Source organism: Aulonocara stuartgranti (assembly GCF_965226115.1).
Source record: "Aulonocara stuartgranti genome assembly, chromosome: 23".
In the NCBI taxonomy this organism is placed as follows: domain Eukaryota; kingdom Metazoa; phylum Chordata; class Actinopteri; order Cichliformes; family Cichlidae; genus Aulonocara; species Aulonocara stuartgranti.
Window position 1 is genome coordinate 51480032 of NC_138958.1, and position 21001 is coordinate 51501032.

The 21001-nt window shown below is 41.6% G+C and overlaps 1 protein-coding gene across 1 annotated transcript in view; it reads left to right on the plus strand.

Annotated features, from left to right (window-relative positions):
- Positions 1 to 21001, plus strand: part of LOC309700336 (dystrophin-like) — a 208343-nt gene that overhangs the window by 66686 nt on the left and 120656 nt on the right. The window contains 8 exon segments of the mRNA XM_082523857.1: positions 1127 to 1272; positions 3671 to 3771; positions 4356 to 4467; positions 4607 to 4720; positions 4991 to 5146; positions 5234 to 5404; positions 19133 to 19315; positions 20581 to 20715. Coding sequence (XP_082379983.1) covers positions 1127 to 1272; positions 3671 to 3771; positions 4356 to 4467; positions 4607 to 4720; positions 4991 to 5146; positions 5234 to 5404; positions 19133 to 19315; positions 20581 to 20715 — 1118 coding nt within the window.

The window sequence follows — 21001 nt, forward strand, 5'->3', positions numbered from 1 at the left end:
TCATTACTACAATTCTAAATTCTAGAAGCTTTTTAACAACATGTTCATGTCACTTTTATCAGTAATGACACTATCCTGGCTTGTTATATATGAAGACTTTTCCAGCTGACTGATCTGGAAGGGAATTCTTATTTAATTCCACTAACTAGCAGAGACAAAGTAAATGATATATGGATCAGATTTTATTTATTTATTTTGGATTTAATGCTTTTCTACTCAGCTTGATCACTCAAAGTGCTCTGTGCAACGCCTTATTCACTCATTCATACACGTATTAATACAAGCACTTTTTTCTACACCTAAGAGCTTTCTAGTTAACATTCACACACATTGATGACCACATCTGCAGCACCTGCTCTCCCTCCTGCTCAGGAGGTAAGCAGACTTATTTTGTGTTTAAATTAAATGCTACTACACAAATATGTTTTTTTAAATTGACACTGTCAGCTTCATATAGATCCTCAGAAATATGAGCTGCGTTCAAGTACCAGTGGAAAACTAAGACTGGGCCTCCTCTGTATTCCTGCGTTTTTTTGTTTTTGTTTTTTCAAATTAAACTAACATTTCTTTCTATAAATAAACAGAACCGTTTGTCTTCCCTGTACTAGAAAGCGTAGGTTTACCAGTTACAGACACTACTCAGTAGCCTCTGAGGGTTAATATTTGGTTTAAATAAGCTGCTGCTACATGCTGGACGTTTTTTAGCTTGGAAAAGTCAAATCTGTGTGAGTGAACACCATGGTTACACATCCTCTCAAATGAGCACATGCTAACTACTCACTGTAACGTTAGGGTGGCTGTAGCTCAGGAGGTACAGCACGGCATCTACTGATCGGAAGGTTGGTAGGTCAATCCCTGGCTCCTCCTAGTTTGTCCTGGGGCAAGATATTAACCCCGAGCACTTCAAAGCATAGATACAGTGAATGTCACTTTTGTACTGACTCTGGCTGAAACAATGCAGCTTTATGCCAAACCCATACTTGTCCATCAAATTGCAAGCCAGAGAAGTGCGATTGGTCACTCCAGCGAGCATGTCTCTAGAATCCAGTGGCAGCCTGCTTTACACCACTGCACAGACTTCTCTGAGATATCGCTTTTCTTTCATCTTTTTCTTGTCTGTCTTTAGTTTTGGAGAGTTTGCCCCCAGCTCGCTATAGGGAAACAATATCAACATTGTTGTCATGGTTACAACAGTGTGAAGCCAAGCTGGCCATTCCATCAACAGCTGTTACAGAATATTCAATCATGGAGCAGCGACTAAAGGACAATCAGGTTTGTTCCCACACACACATACGCACAGTTCTAACGATGGCTTTTAACTACTGTTGAAGTGAGAAGCAGGCCAATGTTTTGTTTGACTGACATTATAAATTGACCATAATTCACTGCTACATTACATGGATGTTATCTATTTGACCTTTAATAGGACTTAGATGTCAGCTCTATGTTGATGGCTAGAAAAGGAATTCTATTTACAGCATCTCTCTGAAGGCAGATGCGATGTGGTCACGTCCGGCTAAATGAGAAGATGGCAGAGGTTTGGAAATGATACACTATGGGGCGATCGTGGCTCAAGAGTTGGGAGTTCGTCTAGTAAAGCGCTATATAAATACAGGCCACTTACCATTTTTATTTGGTGGACTAAAGTAAAATGTTAATCGTAGCTTTAAGTCTCCCTTCAACTTTTCTTATTGAAGAAGCTGATCAAGATCAAACATATGTGACCCATAAATACACTGAGAGATTATCTAACAGCACGTTTGGTTTGGGGCTATATAAATAAAATTGAAGTGAATTGGATAGATGTTTGGACTTTAAATAAGCCTGCAATGAGACAGGAGGGAGGGTCAGACTCAGTGAGGGCCCGTCTTGGATGTTGTCGATCTGCCAGTGGAGCCATAGTGATCATAAGCATGCAGCAGATTAAAAGGACGTTGTTGATGTATGCCCATAGTCATGTTCAGATGTTCAGCGTTTCAATTACTCCGAGTGTTTAAAAAGTCAACTGGCATTGATAAAGACAGCTGTCCTCGTTACTTCTTACTTTAACTAAAATATTACCTACTTTTGCTACATATAAACTAACATGTAATTTGCATTCATATAGATTATGTGACAAGTAAAGTTTAAATGTTGAATCTGCATATCATAAATTTACAAATTTATTACATAGATTTATGCTCATGAGCCTCTTTGACTTTCCCTGCAGGCCTGAGTTGCTTATGTTCAGCTGACGTGTGCATGCACTCAGCGCTTTGTAAGCTTGATAACTTTAATGTAGAATAACAGAGAGATCAGGCCTTGTAGGCTGAAATTAAAGGTAATTATAGATAGAGCAGCACTGTGGTGAGGTGGTTAGCTCTGTTGTCTCACAGCAAGAAAGTCCTGGGTTCGATATACTACATCTGTGCCGGCTTTGTTTGTGCAGAGTTTGCGTGTTTCTGCATGGGTTCTTTATCCCACAGTCCAAAGACATGCACTGGTGATTCTAAATTGCCCATAGGTACAAATGCGAATGAGCTGGAATAGGCTAAAGAATGGATAGATAATTATACAGAGAAATTCATCTTCTGTGTCCTTCTTCTCATATATAAAGACAGGAATTCCACACATGTACATGTCTGCTCTCTGCAGATAACAGCATCCAGATGAGTGCTGCTGTCATGTGGAAATTTAACTCTTCTCCCACTGAAAAATAAAACTTGAGACAATATTAAAAAACAACCTTATTGTGTTGAGTTAAATGACAGCTTGAAGAGAGATGAGCATTATTATGCACAGCTAGTTGAAATGATTAAAGTCGGGATTGCAGGATTCCCTCATCACTGATTTTGGTGTTATTAAATGTCATGACTGATTTTGGGATTTTGATGTAGTGGGTGGTAAGTAGTGGTAATTTATGGATGTTCCCCAATCAGGAAATTGGGGAAGAAGAAATTACTTGTATATAGTGTATGTTTTATATGATGGAAGAAAATGAAGTTTGGGATATATCCACTAGAACACGGGTTGTTTGACCTGTATGGGGGCTTTGCCGTTGGCTTCCTGCTTCTCTCCTGCTTTGCTTCTTGTCTTTCTTCTCATCCTGGGCTTAAAACTGAGAGCTGACCTGTCCAGGGGCTGTTCTCAAAATGAGCTAATCTAAGCCTCTGAGCCACCTTGGTCTTCCACTTTCCACCTCCAATCTTAAGTGCACCAGAAACATTGTCACTTATTCAGCTGAAATTCATTTTTCATGGCAGAAAACAAATTGTAAATCTACAAAAAGCTTTCTGTTACTAAATGTTAATGCAGTAGCCACGTTTGGAGTGAGCCTATGCTCTCTATTAATTGTTCTTTCCCTTCACACTGAGAATTGTATAAGGAAACAAATCATTTTGGCTCCATCACATTGGGAGACATGTTTTCCTTCGTTTCTGCCAAAAGATTTAGCAAACATGATTCATGAGCACTGAGTGACTAATGTGACTAATTTATTGTAAAGTGCTTAAATTGACCGTATGCACAGGAACATTATATAATATTAATGATGTTCCTTGTTTGGTTAACTTAACGTTTATGTTTTCTTAGAGCAAAAATTAGTTGACAGCATCTGGTTTATATGTATGTAAATAGATGGGACAGACTAGGACTTACCATACTGTCTGTCTGTCGCTCTGCTGCTCCTCAGGCTCTCCAGGTGGCTCTGGCTGAACACCAGGGGGATGTGAACTACCTGACTTCAGCTGTGGAGCTGGTCTTCCAGAAAGCACCACCAGATGTCAGTCAGAAGTAAGAGCTGAATATGTGCAATGCAAATAACTAAGGTGTGTCAGTTCTGCAGATCCCAGTGCCCATGTAGCGGGACGTAGATTGTCCCTTTTCAGCCATCTTTGCAGAGGCTCAGGCCCTCTAGACTGCTTAGTTTTTCTTAGAGATTTAGCACTTTATGCTCATTTGCTTCATTGCTTCTGAAAGAAATAGCTGCTGTTAACTAAAACATTTCCCGTTTATTAATAGTTTGTGTTTAGCTGCTAGTTTTAAGAGGTGAAGAACTGAGAGGAGATTGGTCAAAGTATGCCTCTGCCACAGAGATCAGAGCAGTAATGGTAAATGGACTGGTTCTTTTATACTGCTCTTCTACTCTACCTAAGGACTCACAGCAAAGGCCATAATGGTCCATTTGTCCCATTCTGTTGTACATTTTTTGGCCTTCAGACAACAATTCTGATTGCTTCACTGCCAGACAGGACAGGCAAAAAAGAAAAAAGGAGGAGTACCAGCGCTCTTAATCAACAAGAAAGTTGATTGAGAACGATTCAAGATGTACGCATAGAAAACAAGTACTAAACCTCCCTTATTTTCTGTGCGTGTAGGTATCGCAATGAGATGGATGCCATCATGGGGCGTTGGAGACGACTGGGCTCCACTTTGACAGACAGCGCCCAAAGAATACAGGAACTCATGGCCAAACTGATGCAGTTTGAGGTACACGGGAGAGAGCTTTTTAAATGTTTGCATTAAAGTTAAAATAATTCTTGAAGTAATGTTCTTAATATAAAGAAACAGAGATGCTGGAGATTTGTTTCTACTGTTTCTGCTTTCTGTCTGCCTCTCTCTCTGTCAGAATGACGTAAAGACTTTAAAGAAGTGGATGGAAGATGTCGACGTCTTCCTAAATGAGGAATGGCCAGCACTTGGAGACTCTGAGGCACTCGAGAAACAGTTAGAGCAGTGCACAGTAAGGATTAAAAAACTGCATCCTGTCATAACTGTAGATCTCTTTCAGAAGCAACAAATTACTGTTGTTACCAAAAACAAACTTCCAGAGTTTATAGAAGCTTATTTCCTTATATATATATTTAAAGTTCCCCTGAGAACTGATACAATAAATAGTGAAGGTTTCACAGTATCTGAGTTTAGAACACATCACTCAAGGAAAGACAAATATGGGATACAGCCAACCAAAGACAGATAGTCTGCCTGTATAACCTATATCTCGATTGGCCAGGCTTTGGTGAATGACATTCACACCATCCAGCCCAGTGTCAATGGCATCAACGAGGTGGGCCTGTACCTAAAGAAAGAGGCTGAGCTTCCATTTGCTGTGCATATCAAGAAAGAACTGGACTTACTCAATGCCCAGTGGGAAAACATTTGCAAACAGGTGTGTAGCCTTTATCCACAGTCTGTTTTCATGCTTGGAGTCGTGTTCAGCATTAAGCACCTTTGCTGCTATGTGTTATCTGTCTAGGCCTATGCAAAGAAGTCAGCTCTAAAAGGAGGCCTTGACAAGACCATGGCTCTGAGGAAGGAGATGCAGGAGATGCAGGAGTGGATCAACCAGGCCGAGGAAGACTACCTGGAGAGAGACTTTACATATAAGACGCCTGAAGATCTATGCAAGGCTGTTGAGGAGCTAAAGGTATATGTTAGTGTGAAGCAAAAACCTGATCTGCTTGCAAAGGTAAACAAATAATAAATATTGTGTGACACAGTCTGAAGAGGCCGGATGAATAACGGACTGGGTAAAAAGGGTGGACAAGAGGGTGGAAGGTTTCATGAGCCTAAATCATGCCTCACACTTATAACTTCATAATGTAGATTTAAGGGAAAGCTCGTGGAAATGCCTAACCGCTTTAGTAACTAGGAGAAGATGTCATTCAAGCACATGTATTTACATGAGGTGAAACTAAATTTCCCAATTAAAGTCACCAATATATCATAGAAAAAAAAGAATGTATTTACTGTGTAACAATAAGCATATTTACAGTTTAGTGTAAATGAGAAAAAGAAACATATAAAATAAGATACATTAGAAAATACCCCACTGTGGGCAGTCTTCTATCCGTCAAGTTTGGGTCCTCTATAGAGCATCTTTGCTGGTCCTGTGCTTTTCTGGACAGAGATCTCAGATGGTGTTCCCGGGGCCTGCTAGGGCTACTCACCCGTTTCGCAGGGCGCCGAGTGCTCTGATTGCCACGGGGACCACTTTGCCTTTACCCTCCACATCTTCACTGGCTCCTCTGTCAATCCTTTGTATTTAGGTTCTCATGGTCCTCCTTCCTGATGTTGCTGTCACTACAGCCTTCTCCCTCTGCTAGTCACTCTCAGTAACTCAATATATTTCATCATGGTACTGTGATACACTGTATTGCCAAAAGTATTTGTATTTGCTTATCTGCCTTCACATGCATATGACCATGAGTGACATTGCCTTCTTAGTCCATCGGGTTTAAAATGGCGTCAGCCCACCCTTTGCATCTAAGAGACCATTAACTCTTGTTGAAAGTTTTCTGGCTGCTCTCTCAGCCCTTGGTGTTTCGTGTTCTTTCTTCCTCATGTTGCTATCGCTGGTATAGCTACATATATATTCCTACAGCCGTCTTCATCTGCTTGTCCACCACTACTATGTCCAGTTGGTTAGCCACAGGATATTAGTTCGGTCATTCTCAACCACCCTGGGGGACATATCCTATTTTGGCTTTGAGACTTCGTAGCCATATTCGGCATACATATTTCTGTATGCTGTGTGATCCACTTGGTTACAGCGTCTTGCACCCTGCAGTTACATGCTGGATTGTCTCTGGCATCTTTGCACAGCCTGTATGTGTGAGTTTCTGTGTGTCGCCTGTGAGAGGTGTTCACGATGTATGTCAGCCACTCCAACCGTTGCTGTGCAGTCTCTTACGTCCTGGAATATTGTTGGGGCCTGCAGCTTTATGGGGGTCGCTGCTGCTGAGGTCATGCAGCAGAAGCATGGGGGTAGTTCATCTAGTATAGGGCCGGATATAGTGAAGGGGGAGGTGTTGGAGTCCTTGAAGAAGGTATAGATGTTATTGGTGTTTGGTTTTATGGTCGGTGATGTATGTATCTTCATTACGCACCGAAGTTTTACCCATTTAACATGTAGAAAAACCGAGAAATCTTTAGATAATAAACTTATTCACAATGAGTCCGTAAGTAATTTTTGTTTTAAACAAACAACTATTTATCATTTTTGTCACTAAACTGCTTCGTTAGTCTGCACCACTTCTTCAAAAAAGGAACAATTTAAACAGAATTTGAACATTTCCAAACATGGAAAAACGAAGTTTTAAAAAAAGAAATACAGAAACTTGTGAACAGAGATGAAAACTATATGATTTAGTGAGGGTTTAATACTATTCACTCGTAGTGGCTGCAGTGAGCCTGTTTTTGATTGCAGAGCTGTGGCGGGGAGTGGTCTGTGGCGTGGCTGTGGGTGAGGCGGACGCACCTGAGCGGCATCCCTAATCACGCCTGGCCGGCTTAAAACAGAATGAACTAGGTCCTGTCGTTGTTGTTGATGATGTGTGTGGGCTCCAGCCGAAGAGCTGCAGCCGCGTGTGTAAGTCGACAGCCGCAATAAAGACGTGTACTGAAAAGTTCGAAAATGTGGTTCGGTCTCTCGCGCCGCAGTCGTGGGTTTCAGCACCACTGTAAACGCCTCACAACAGACACGACCACGTTTGCACTTTTCAGTACACGTCTTTACTGTGGCTGTCGACTTACGCCTGCAGCTTTTCACAGGATGCACATATTATTAAAGTAACTGCCGCAAATTTCTTTGTTCCCACGCAAAAGTAATTTCAGTGTTAAACATTAGTTCCACATGGCTTTTCTGCCAGGTAACTTGTGCCCCACCTGTCAGAACTCTCACACACTTTGAGAACCACTGCTTTAAACTGACAAAAATTGGATTTTCAGTAGTCCGGCCTACTTAAGATCAATATACAATACAATACAATACAATTTTATTAATATAGCACGTTTAAAACCGGGGGTACACCAAAGTGCTTCACAATAAGGAATAACAGTAAATGATTACACTGAGCAGTGAGTCATTAATACAAGGTAAAATAGAGAAAATAGAGAAACAAACAAAAGCGATCACCTCTAATCTTCCGATGGTGCCTGGGCTAGAAGTAACTGACCAGAAGATCGTAAAGAACGGCTGGGAGTATAGAGACTGAGGAGGTCGGTGAGATAGTCAGGGGCATGGTTGTTTAGGCATTTGAAAGTAAGCAGCAGAACTTTAAAATCAATACGAAATTTAATAGGCAGCCAATGTAAGTCAGAGAGCACTGGAGTAATAGAGGCAAACTTTCTAGTTCCAGTTAGGAGACGAACCGCAGCATTCTGAAGGAGCTGTAATCGTTGGAGGTGAGCAAGTTGGAGTCCAGAGTAAAGCGAGTTACAATAATCTAATCTGGAATCGCAAAGGCATGTGCCAGTTTTTTAAGATCTTTGTACGGTATTAGTGTTTGACCTTTGAAATTTGGCACAATTGGAAGAAGCCAGATTTAACTACTGAGGAAACCCGTTTATCCAGCTTAAATGAACTATCCAGGCAAACACCTAGCTTACTTACAGTATCTGTAAGAAAGTAAGCAAAGGGACCAAATCGCGCAGCTAGCTGGTATCGTCGAGTGTGACTATCAAAAACCATAATCTCGGTTTTCTTCTCATTTAAAATGAGAGAATTGGCTGACAGCCACTCTGTAACCTCTTTCAAGCAGTCAGACAAACGATTCAATGAAGCTGGCAGGTCATCACACTACTGGAAATAGATTTGAATGTCGTCAGCATAACAGTGGTAGGAGATCTGATATTTGTCAAAGATAGAACCCAGGGGTAGCATGTACAAGGCAAATAGTAGAGGGCCCGGCACAGACCCCTGCGGTACTCCACAACAAAGAGGGGCAGCGGTGGACGAGTAGCAGCCCATCAGAGAAAGTCCTACCCGAGAGGTAGGATTTAAACCAATTAAGGACAGAATCCTTGATGCCTATAACATGTTCCAGTCTCTCTAAAAGAATTTTATGGTCTACCATATCAAAAGCAGCGGACAGATCCAATAAAATTAAAATGGCAGGGCAACCTAAGTCAGTAATTAAAAGAAGATCATTGAAAAACCTGCCGTTTCAGTGCTGTGGTGAGGTTTAAAACCAGACTGAAATGTGTCACTGTTATTTGCGTTTAAGTAGGCCTGTAGTTGCAAAAGCACAGTTCTCTCTAATATTTCAGATAAAGTCTAAATGAAGTTTAGAGATTGGCCTATAATTCACACGGTCAGTGTGGTCGAGGCTGGTTTTCTTTAGGACAGGTTGCACCACTGCATGTTTAAATGCAGCTGGGACACGGCCCGTGAGTAATGATAAATTAATCAATGATAAGAAATGAACATCAAACCCATCCTTTAAAATCCGGGATGGGAGGAAATCATGAGCCGAGTTCAAACTTCTCAATTGATCAATTATACTTTTAAAAGTAGAAAGTGAAATTGGCTCACACTGGCAGAAGTTGGATGGAGGTCCACCAGGAAGATGAGGGAGTGAGGTTTTTAGATTTTCCTCGTGAAGTAATTTAAAAATTGCTCACAGAGAGCTGGGGAGGCAAAGTCTAGTTTATCAGGGCAAGATTTGATGGCAGAATTGAAAATTTTAAACAGGGCCCGGGGATTATGGCTATTAGTCGCCATTGATGTTGGACAAAAAAGCAGCTTTAGAAGTCTTAACAGCGTCCTGATACATAGTGTGGCTGCTACATAAAATGTCGAGGGATACCTGAAGCTTGTCTTTTTTCCACCTCCTCTCAGATTGACGACAAATACGACGTAAGCCTCATATAGAGTAATTTAACCAGGATTGAGGGGAGGATCTAACATGCTTCATCTTTATGGGGGCCACTAGGTCCAAGGTGGTTGAGCATGTGGATAACATAGCAGTCATAACTTCATCAGCCGAGGGGGGAGTACAACACTTGAGGTCCATCACATCAGGACCAAGGCGGACAGAGTTTAGAAAGACAGCAGTGAAAGTAGCCGCACTCTCAGAGTCGATTACACATACAAGGGCGACAGAGATCAGCAGTGTTTATATGTGTTACACCTAAGTCTGCATTAAACGTTACCAGGAAATGATCAGAGATACCAACGTTGTCAATGTCCTTAATGCTAATATTTAGGCCATATTGGAAGACCAGATCCAGCATATGGCCTTTTACATGGGTCGGTGCACTCACTCACTCATTGTATAAGGTTAAAAGAGTCAGTGAAAACAAGGAAATCCTTGGCTAAGAAGTCCTCCTTACTGCAGATATGTATATTAAAATCACCAGAAATAAGAACACGTCATAATTTAAAAACAGAGAAGCTAGAAAATCCGCAAATTCGGGAATAAAAGACTTATTGTATTTGGGTGGCCGATAAATCACAGCACGGAGAGTCATAGAGGGGCCAGTCAGTTCCAATAATTGAGCCACAAAGCTAGAGGAAGTAGGAGAAGGCAGTCGCCGAAGTTTAAGTTTATTTTTAAAAAACGCGGCTATGCCTCTGCCCTTCCCCAAAAGTCTCGGTGAGCTGAAAAAACCACAGTCAGGGGGAAGAAGTTCAGAGAAGGAGAAAACTCACCGGGGCGAATCCAAGTTTCAGTCAGGAATAAAACATCCAGGTGCAGGGTGAGAAAAAGATCGTTTAGGATGAAGGTTTTATTCACCAGCGATCTTGTGTTTAACAATCCCATCCGGCTCTTAGTCACCTCGTCCCCGACAGAGGCGCGTCTCAACTTGCTTAGGTGCCTGTGTTGAGCACGAGTCCCAGAGGTCCCAATCCAGGTCCGAAGTGGCGAGCACAACACCGTAAAGGTCGGATACAATTGAAGTCCAACAGGGCAAATCCGGCGATGGCTGAGCAGTTTGAAGGATGGCCGGCGGTGGGAGGTGAATGGAAATTGCAGAGTCTGGGATGGGAGAGGAGTTAGCCGCAGCATGTACCTTAAGTAAGGCTTTAAGGCGAACCCGAAGTCCACTCCGCTTGCCACGCTTCCTGGAGCGCCTCTTAAATAGGGAAGGTGGAGGCAGGCAGAAAGTTCTTGTAGACGGGCAGGTACGCAGCAGCGTAGCGTCTCCTAAGTCCCAATGTAGCTCCAGTTCGTGGAAGAGAGGTGGCCGGAGATTTAGCAAAGTTAGACGATCATATGTGATTAAAGCATTGTTCTCAGAGAAGCATGAAGCCAAGACAAGAATAAAAAGCACACAAATGTCTACATAAAAAGTGTGAAAACAGAGACGAGGGTAAGAAGAGGTAGGACGGCCTGCCGAGCACACTGGCGCCATCTTAGTACAGTACAGTACAAATATGGGCTGTATGTGGCCTCAATGTAAAATTAGTTTGACATCCTTGCTCTATGTCATTACTCCAGTCGGAATGGCGGCATCAGGGAGGCGCAACCCATCCCATTGTGACACAGCATCAATCGTAATTTAAATTTCTCTTAAAAAGTGGAAAAGCTGGCAATTCCTTAGCCCGTGGTGACAACAGAGACCTCCACCTCACAAAATGTAGGGGAAGAGGCTCTCCAAAGCTCACACTACTAAGCAGCTGCTGCTTTTCCCCGATTGTGTGAACATTGGACGTCATTATGGATCAGTGTCTCCATTTTACCACAGCTGCAATGCAGGCGCCAAAAAAAACAACAACAAAAACAACATCATGCCAACCATTAAACATGATACTGGTAGTGTGATGATCGAGGGCTGCTCAGGACCTCAACGTATTGCTGTGACTGTTGGAACTTTACAGGCCATCAGTTTGTTTCCTGAAACTCAAGTGCACTTGAATTATGCAGCAGGACAGAGAATTCTGCAAAGAAAAATGGAAAGAATTCCATCCATGTGAAAGACTCATTACCAGTTATTGCAAAAACCTTGATTGCACTTCTTGCTGCAAAGTGTGGCACAACTAATTATGAGGTCTAGTCAGCTTGAAAATGTTTCACCTCTCATCTAAGAGGCTCCAAATCTAGAACCAAAAGGTGGAGAGGCCCAGGTATTTAAACCCTAGTGAGGGTTTTCCCTTAGGTTGTTGAAACACTGTGAATCATGTGTGTCATCACATGAGCCAAGGTGTAAAAAAGGAGTGGGTTATTAAACCAGAGGTATCAGGTGAGGCAAGATGTGAGTTGGGGTTGTAGTGCCTGGGAAGGAATTTCAAGACTGCATTGTAGGTGGCTGACAGTTGGTGTTATAATCCACCCCTACAGTCAATGATTGTCATTCACAGTGGACATAGATGGCCTTATTTACTTCCCTCTCAAACAATCTGCCTGCTTGGTCCAAAATATAAACATTGTCATCTAGTTTGAATTACCTGGGACTCTCCACCGTTTGGTTTTAGAACTGAAGAAGCCTGTTGGATGAGAGGTGAAACGTCTTCAAAACATTTAATGGAGTCCAGTGTCTTCCTTCCAAACTTATTTGACTACCATGACCTGTGTCGATCTCCAGCAACGCCCACAAAAATCCTTACACGGGAAGTTGATTTCAGAGCTCTGATTTAAAAGCAAACAAACAAAAAACTCCTACTACCTGATCGTATGAGTCTTAGCCAGAAGATAATGCAGGGCCCTGGAGCTGAAGTCTGCGAAGGGACTCATCCAGTACTGAGTACCTCGAAATCGTCCCAGTGTGTTCCTTACTAACCCAGATATGAAGAAACCTGAGTAGGTTGTGGACTTCTTGGGAGCCGCTTCGCAACAGGAACTGGTTCTCAATTCCCATCCCTACTCAGTGACCTCACCCCCGCCCCCCTCCCCCGCCCCAGTGATGGATGAGTTGTCCTCCTTGTCCCCAGATTCAATTGGACTCCTTTTTCAGTCTGACGGCTCCTTTCACCTCCAATGTCCACCAGCTAGTTTGAGGGTTATCACCGCAACCATCAGGCACCAACCACCTGGTGGGGATCAGTTGACAGCTTATCCCCTCTCTTCACCTAAGTGTCCAGAACATGCGGCCGCAGATCTGGTCATGCAATTGCAAAATCCATCAGCAACCTGCTGTCTAGGCTGTCCTGGTGCCACATGCACTCATGGACATTCTCATGTTCAAACATGGAATTCATTATGGACAAACTGTGGTTTGCACAGAAGTCCAATAACAGAACACTGCTTTTAAGAATAATTACCCCCACCAAGGTTGTTTTTGGCAGCATGTCATTATTCTACTTTTAAAATCAATAATTCGAAAAGATTTGAATTCTGGTAAAACTTTGTAGGAGCTTAGAATGGAAAATCATTAACCGTTCAATAAAGTTTGGTTTCTAAGGTCAATTTATTGCCGTATATCTTAGAAACGGATTCATACAAGCTTGGTGTGCATTGTCAACATATAGTAAGAACCTCGGATACAGGAGGAACAATGCGGTTTTCGTCCTGGTCGTGGAACACTGGAGCAGCTCTCTATCCTCTCGAGGATACTCGAGGGTGCATGGGAGTTTGCCCAACCAGTCTACATGTGATTTGTGGACTTGTAGAAGGAACTCGACCGTGTCCCTCGGAGTATCCTGTGGGCGGTGCTCCGGGAGTATGGGGTGTCTGGCTACGGACCATTCAGTCCTTATACGACTGTCGCAAGAGCTTGGTCAGCATAGCCGGCAATAAGTCGGACTTGTTCCTGGTGGGTGATGGGCTCCACCAGGGATGCCCTTTGTCACCGATTCTGTTCATAGTTTTTATGGGCAGACCCAGGCCACGCTGGAGAGATTATATCTCTCGGCTGGCCTGGGAACGCCTTGGTGTTCCCCCGGATAAGCTGGAGGAGGTGGCTGGGGAGAGGGAGGTCTGGGCTTCTCTGCTTGGGCTGCTGCCCCCATGACCCGGCCCTGGATAAGCGGAAGAAAATGGAAGGATGGATGGAAAATAAGAAGCATATACAGATTATAAATATCCTGTCACTTTTGACCTCTGACCTATTCTTCAAGGTCAGATGAAAACAAGTGATAATAATGCTATATAGAGCTATTTAAAACTGTTTCTTACTGTCCTTGTTTGTATTGACCGCGTATAGGCATATAGGTAATCATATATGGAGATTCTAAATATCAATACTTTGTGACTTTTTCCTGTCACTCTAGCCCAGTACTGGCTAATTTCAGATACTGATTCTGAATTTCAGATACCAATTTTTATTCTGACCTTAACAGAAACATGTTTCTTTCACTTTGTCTTACTCACATACCCTCAGTCACAACTTTGTGTCTCTTTTTCAATCCTGTCTCAAGTCCCGATGCCTCAGTTTTCTATTAAAGTTGCAGTGATTCTCCACTGAAACATTTTTTGCTAGCTTTTTATAGCGTTCATGTGATGTATTTGTGATGTAAATATGTGACACTATTTCCTTTCCCTATAACCAAAAGCCTTAGCAATCCATCTGCCATTCTCTACACCCCCTGAAAAAGTTGAGATTCAAGCTTTTCGTTCTCTTCTCTGCTCTGGCTTTGTGCTACAAGGTGAATGGAAACTCGCTAGCTACACTCCTTCACTCATCAGTATGTTGGCTTACTCGTTCACATCATCTCTTTACACTTTGTGACTTTGTCAAAAGGAAACACAGTGGTGTGAAAAAATGCCCCCTTTATGATTTCCTTTTTTGTATGTTTGTCACACTTAAAAGTTTCAGATCAAACTACATTAAATGTTAGACAAAGATAACACAAGTAAACAAAAATGCAGTTTCTAAATGAAGGTGTTAATTATTAAGGGGAAAAATATCCAAACCTGCTGGTTGGGCCACCCATAGCAGCAACAATCAAGCATCAAGCATTTTGGTCGCCTCATCTTTGTAGAATTGTTGTAATTCAGCCAAATTGGAGGGTTTTCGAGCTTGAAGCATCTTTTTAAGGTTGCCACAGCATGTCAGTCGGATTCAGGTTAGGACTTTGACTAAGCCACTCCAAAGTCTTCATTTTGTTTTTCTTAAGCCATTCGGAGGTGGACTCGCTGGTGTGTTTTGGATCATTGTCCTGCTGCAGAACCCAAGTGTGCTTTAGCTTGAGGTCACGAACAGATGGCCATACATTCTCCTTTAAGATGTTTTGGTAGACAGCAGATTGCATGCTTCCATTTACCACAGCCAGTCTTCCAGGTCCTGAGGCAGCAAACCAGCCCCAGACCATCACACTACCGCCACCATATTTTACTGTTGGTATGGTTTTAGTTTTTTGAAATGCTGTGTTACTTTTACTCCAGATGTAATTGGACATACACCTTCCAGAAAGTTCAACTTTTGCCTCGTCCGTCCACAGAGTATTTTCCCAAAAGTCTTGGGGATCATCATGATGTTTTCTGGCAAGACTGAGATGAGTGTTTATGTTCCTTTTGCTCAGCAGTGGTTTTTGACATGTCGCCATTTTTGCCCTGCCTCTTTCTTATGGTGGAGTCATGAACACTGACCTTAACTGAGGCAAGTGAGGCCTGCAGTTCTTTGGATGTTGTTCTGGGGTCTTTTGTGACCTATTGGATAAGTCATCACTGCGCTTTTGGGGGAATTTTGGTCAGCCAGCCACTCTTGATTCTCCGCTGTTCCATGTTTTTGCCATTTGTGAATAATGGCGCTCCCTGAGGTTTGCTGGAGTCCCACAGCTTTAGAAGTGACTTTATAACCTTTTCCGGACTGAGAGATCTCAATGACCTTGTTTCTCATTTGTTCCTGATTTTCCTTTGATCGCGGCATGATGTCTGGCTTTTGAGGATCTTTTGGTCTACTCCACTTTGTCAGGTAGGTTCTATTTAAGTGATTTCTTGATTGAGAACAGGTGTGCAGTATTCATGCCTGGGTCTTGCTAGGAAATTGAACTCAGCTTTCCAAAAATGTGATACACCACAGTTAATTTATGTTATAACAGGGAAGGGCAATCACTTTTTCACACAGGACCACGTAAGTTTGCATTTTTCCCCTCTACCATTAACACCTTCATTTAGAAACTCCATTTTTTGTTTGCTTGTTTTATCTTTGTCTAATATTTAAATTTGTTTGATAATCTGAAACATTTCAGTGTGACAAACATACAAAAAAATAGGAAATCAGGAAGGGGCAAACACTTTTCACACCACTGCATATTGATTCCCTTATTTGTGCACCCATCTCTCTATTCTTTAAGCCTTTTCTCTTTGTTCCTCATTTGTCTTGTTTCATATCCTTCAACCATCTGTCGTTGTTTTCCTTTTGGTATTCAATAATTTTTAAGACTTTTTTTTTAAATGATGAAGCTTAGAAATTCAACCAAACCAAATCAATTAAGCTGAGGCTGAGACTTTTCCATATGCAGTCATAGTAAAAAGAACATACAATTCTAAAGTTCTCAGCAGACCATAAAATCAAGTAAATGCAAACTCAGATGAACAATAAAACATGGCGTTTGACACCTTGTCATTCAGCTGTGTGCTAGCGCAACAGAGTATTGCTGCCCATCAGTGTGGGAAGGGTTATAAGGTTATTTCCATTAATTTGAAGTCAATGATTCTACAGTGAGAAAAACATTCACAAGTGGAAAACATTCAGGAAGCTTCCCAGTCTTACTAGTGCATGTCCTAGCACATTCACCCTAAGGTCAGAGACACTGCAAGAACAGATCCATATTTCAGACTTACAGGCCTCAGAAGGTTCATCACAAGACCTCTGAAACATTGTCCTTTGGACAGGGGATACCAAATTGCAGATTTTTGGCAAAACTAAATACCTTACCTCCCATCAAAATAACTAGTGACTTTCTCATTGCCCTGACTCTGACCACATCAGCATCCTCATCTTCCTGGACCTTTCTTCAGCCTTCGACACCATTTATCACACCATCCTTCTCTCGCCTCTAACCAGATAGCTTCTCAAACTTGCCCTCACTGGTACTGTACTTTCCTGGTTTCAGTCCTACCTCTTCAACAAAACACAGTTTGTCACCAATGGAGGCTCCAGTTCCACCTCTGCTCCATTTAACCAAGGTGAGCCTCAAGGTACTGTGCTTGGACCCTTTCACTTCTTCATCTTAATGCTCCACTTGGCCAGATCATCCGCCACCATGGTTTCTGGTTCCATTCCTATGTTGATGACATACAACTTTTTCTCAGTACCAAACCCTCCACCCAGCTCTACCCACAATCACTTGCCAGCTGTCTGCATGAAATAAAAAATGGATGTCATCTAACCAACTCAACCCAACAAACTGAATTCTTGGTTGTTGTCCCCAAAGCCCTACTCTGGGAGGTTGGCAATCTACATAGATGGTTTCTCATCTCACCATTCCCAGACATTTCTAATCTGGATATTGTTTTGTACTCCCACTTTAATTCCAGGCTCATATCAAGTCTGTAACCAAAGCAGGGCTTTTTTCACCTAATGAACCTAATGTCTCAGATTTAGCCATTATTAGCTGACTCTGTAGCAGAGACTCTAGAACTCACCCACCAGGCTTCCAAGAGACTAAGCTCTGGGAACACCCCCACCCTCATAAATCTCCACTGGCTTCCAGTAAAATCACACATTATTTACAAAATCCTTCTTCCTGCTTACAAATCCCTCGCTCACCTGTCTGGCCTGCTGCACCCATACATGCAGTCCTCTGTCATGGGACTGCTTTCTGTCCCTTGTACCAGTCTCCAAACCTTTGGGGACAGAACCTTCAGTGTGGCAGCCCCCCACCCTCTGGAACGCTCTCCCATCTGAGCTTTGCAAGGCCCCGTAACTGGAGTCTCCTAAGAAACTTCTTAAACTCACCTCTTCAACAAAGCCTTTTACTTCTAGCTTGTTTGTGTATTTAGTCTTAAACGTCCTTAGGTTTCTTCAAATGCACAATACAAATAGGGGAGTCACCTGGTCATCTTGGAGTCATGGAATCGACCATGAACTCCTTTTTTATACTATCTGTCCAACGGCTAGTCATGGCCAAAACAGAGTCACGCGTTAGGGTTGCTGTGCATAATTGTATGCAAATCTCAATGCACTGAAACAACGCTGCATAGAAGTGTGGGTCCAAATTTCTTCACAGCAGTGTAAGAGACTGATAACATCAGACAGAAACAATTCAAGAAATGGCTACTAAAGGTGTTTGGGTCCAAATGCTACTAAATCATGAGGTTTAGTAAGTTTTTCAGAAACTTTTTGTCAAATAATTTGACACAGTGAAATGTGTTGTGCTGTTCATCTGAGCTTTCATTTCAACACCTGCTGATAGAACGTGTACTTTCTTTTTACCGTGACAGTAACTGTGTCAGCCACAGTTTGTGCTGTCAGTTGGTGGTTTTCAGCTTTTGGGTATATCATAAAAAGCGGATTTTAAACAACATCAGAGACGCATGATGTCTAACAGAACATGATTAAGTTGCCAACCAACTGGCATGTCAGCAAGTCTTCATTTTACTTATGAACCTATTTGTCGACTGATGTTCAGTAAGTTTCTCATACCAGATCACTCACAGTCTGTAACTTCCTTCTATTGGGCTGTTCTTTATTTCATCTTCAAGGCAAAACTCCCTGTTTGCATTAAAGAGGACACAACATTTGGCTGGTGTAATGCAAGGCTCTCTTAGTTTTTCATTTTTAAACTACTCAACAAAAAACAATGGTGCACCTTCTTTCTCTCTGCTTTCCTTTGCAGTAACTATTATTTCACTTCCTTCAGTCATACAGTTTTCAAAATCTCTTGGCTCTGTGAACTAGGCTTCTCTCTCTAACAGTTAAACTTCTTCCTCTCATAAAGAGAAATGAGAACACGGTGATGTGTTCCAAATAACAACCATAGAACCTATAAGTTTTAAACTTATCCATATTCTCTAACATATACAAAGTGTGCAAGAGTTATGAATCGAGCCACATAAGGTAACAAAGTTTCCTTGATAATGCCGCTAAGTGAGTCCTCATTGTTTCCTACATGTGTGACTAGTACTGACTACTTTAATTGAGCACCTCCCCTTTTGTAACCACATACAATGACCATATGCAAACTAAGTACTGTGGAAACTTTATTGTTGGATGATCAACACGTCACAATAAAAGTCATTCTCAATGTGGAACCACTTTGGAACATATCACTACGCCACCATTTCTCTTCATTTAAACCGCAAGCAGACAGTAAATAAGCTCGTTCCGTTACTTAACTTACTACAATACTGTATGCAATTTTATTTCATGTTATGTTAAGGATTAGGGAGGTCTCACTACTACAGCCTCACTTTCTAAATGTATACTTTCCCTCATTCAGTACTTTTTTGTTGGATGTAAAATTAAAGACTGCACAGTTTTTCTGTTAGCAGTGTGAAGCTTCATTTCTCTCAGCTTCTCTCTGTTTGTTTGTCTGTTTGTTCATCAGACGGCCCAGGAAGAGGTTCATTCTAAGGAGCAAAAGGTCAAACTCCTGACTGCCAGTGTGAATAGTTTCATTGCCAAAGCCCCGCCCACAGCCCATGATGCTTTGCACTCAGAGTTGGATGTACTGACAGCCAACTACCAGCGCCTGTGCAGCCGCCTTGATGGGAAATGTAAAACTCTAGAGGTACATTGCATTCTTTCTTTTCTTATTTGTTATCTCTGCAGTAATTTCAACCTTGGTGTGCACAGAAAACATTTATGTAAATTTTATGTAATGTTATGCACTTTTATGTAAAATAGTCATGTCCTTACAAGGGGCTTCAAGGCTGATGCTTGCATATATCATGCACAGCTCTAAAGGGGTGTTTTGCTGTAGATATGATTTTAGAGAGTGTATAATAGATATTATAGCTGAAATGAACCAAGTCAAGCCAATTTTCAGACTTTTTTCTGTTCCTTTTTTTTCATTTTATCATTTTACCATCAAATTCTAAGCCTCATTAAAAAGAAGTCTTATGTTCAATTGTAGTCTACACGCACTCATCGTGGGAATGAATGTTATGGTAATTTGGGAGCTTTTAATTATTTATTTGAATTGTTCTTTTTCAAGGGTGGAATGATTGTACTGTACACATCTTTAATTACTTAAAAAATTGGATGCACAAGTTTGAATTTATGTTGCACACGGTCAAAATTGTAAAAACAGGCTCAAATATATACATGCAAGCAGTGCTAAAGCTTCTACAATGAAAAGGGCAGGCCTGTTAATTCCTTGTTTGATCGTGATTGAGTACAATCGGTAGTTTTTGTTTTAGAAAGCATTTTAGATACGCAGAACAATGAGAAAGTCCAAAGAAGTGTCTTTTATCGCTTTAATGTTCCATTGTTTCCTTTCTTTAAGCTCAAATCAGTTTGATGTTTGAATGCACAGGAAGTTACAGAAACATACAGATATTTGTGCAAAAATGTAGCCAGTAACAGTAAGTTGACAGAAAAATAAAAAGTACAGATATGTGAAAATTCTACTTCAGTACAGTAACAAAGTATTTGTACTACGTGTCTGTGTTTATCAAAATGAGGTACATTGGGGTTATCTGTAGGTATTAAAACCTGTATAAATAATAATAATTACACTTATTTTTATTTCATCTAATTCCTTCAAAGTCTTTACTAAATATATTATGAATCTAGACATATTCATATATTATTTAAACTGCAATTTGACAGCTTGACTGGATTGCTACCTAATTAAAAGGTAAATTACAAACTAATCAGTGCTTGATTTTGCTATTATGCTCCTGAGAAATAATTACATCTGTGTCTTGCAGTTTGCAATAATTCAGCTTTGACCGAAGCATTCTCTTGCTGCTCTCTCTTTTTCTGCCATTCTCCAGAGTCTTTCTTACCTCTAATTGTGAGTTCAGGGCACTTGTCTGTTTTGTGTTGCAGGAGGTGTGGGCGTGTTGGTGTGAATTGCTGTCCTACATCGAGCAGGAGAATGCCTTTCTGGACCAGTTGGAGGAGAAACTGGACAAGACAGAAAACTTGCCGGGAGGATCTGATGAGCTACAGAAGGTGCTGGATGTAAGTGTAATTCATGTGTAAAGCTGGTAAAGCACCAGGAGTGGCTCTGCCACGTTACATCAATAATGCAGTTTTGCTCCATTCTCTACACATTTAATCCACACTTGGAGAAGTCTTCACATGGTAACTGATATTGCTGTATGCTGTTCCTGTGTCTCACATCTTGCCCTCCTCTTGTGTGCTGTGCAGCCTAACGTGGAAAACGGTGAATGAATTGCTACTTGTGTTGTGGATTTCTACTGAAACTGACTCCAAGGGCTTTCACCCAATCACACACATTCCTACA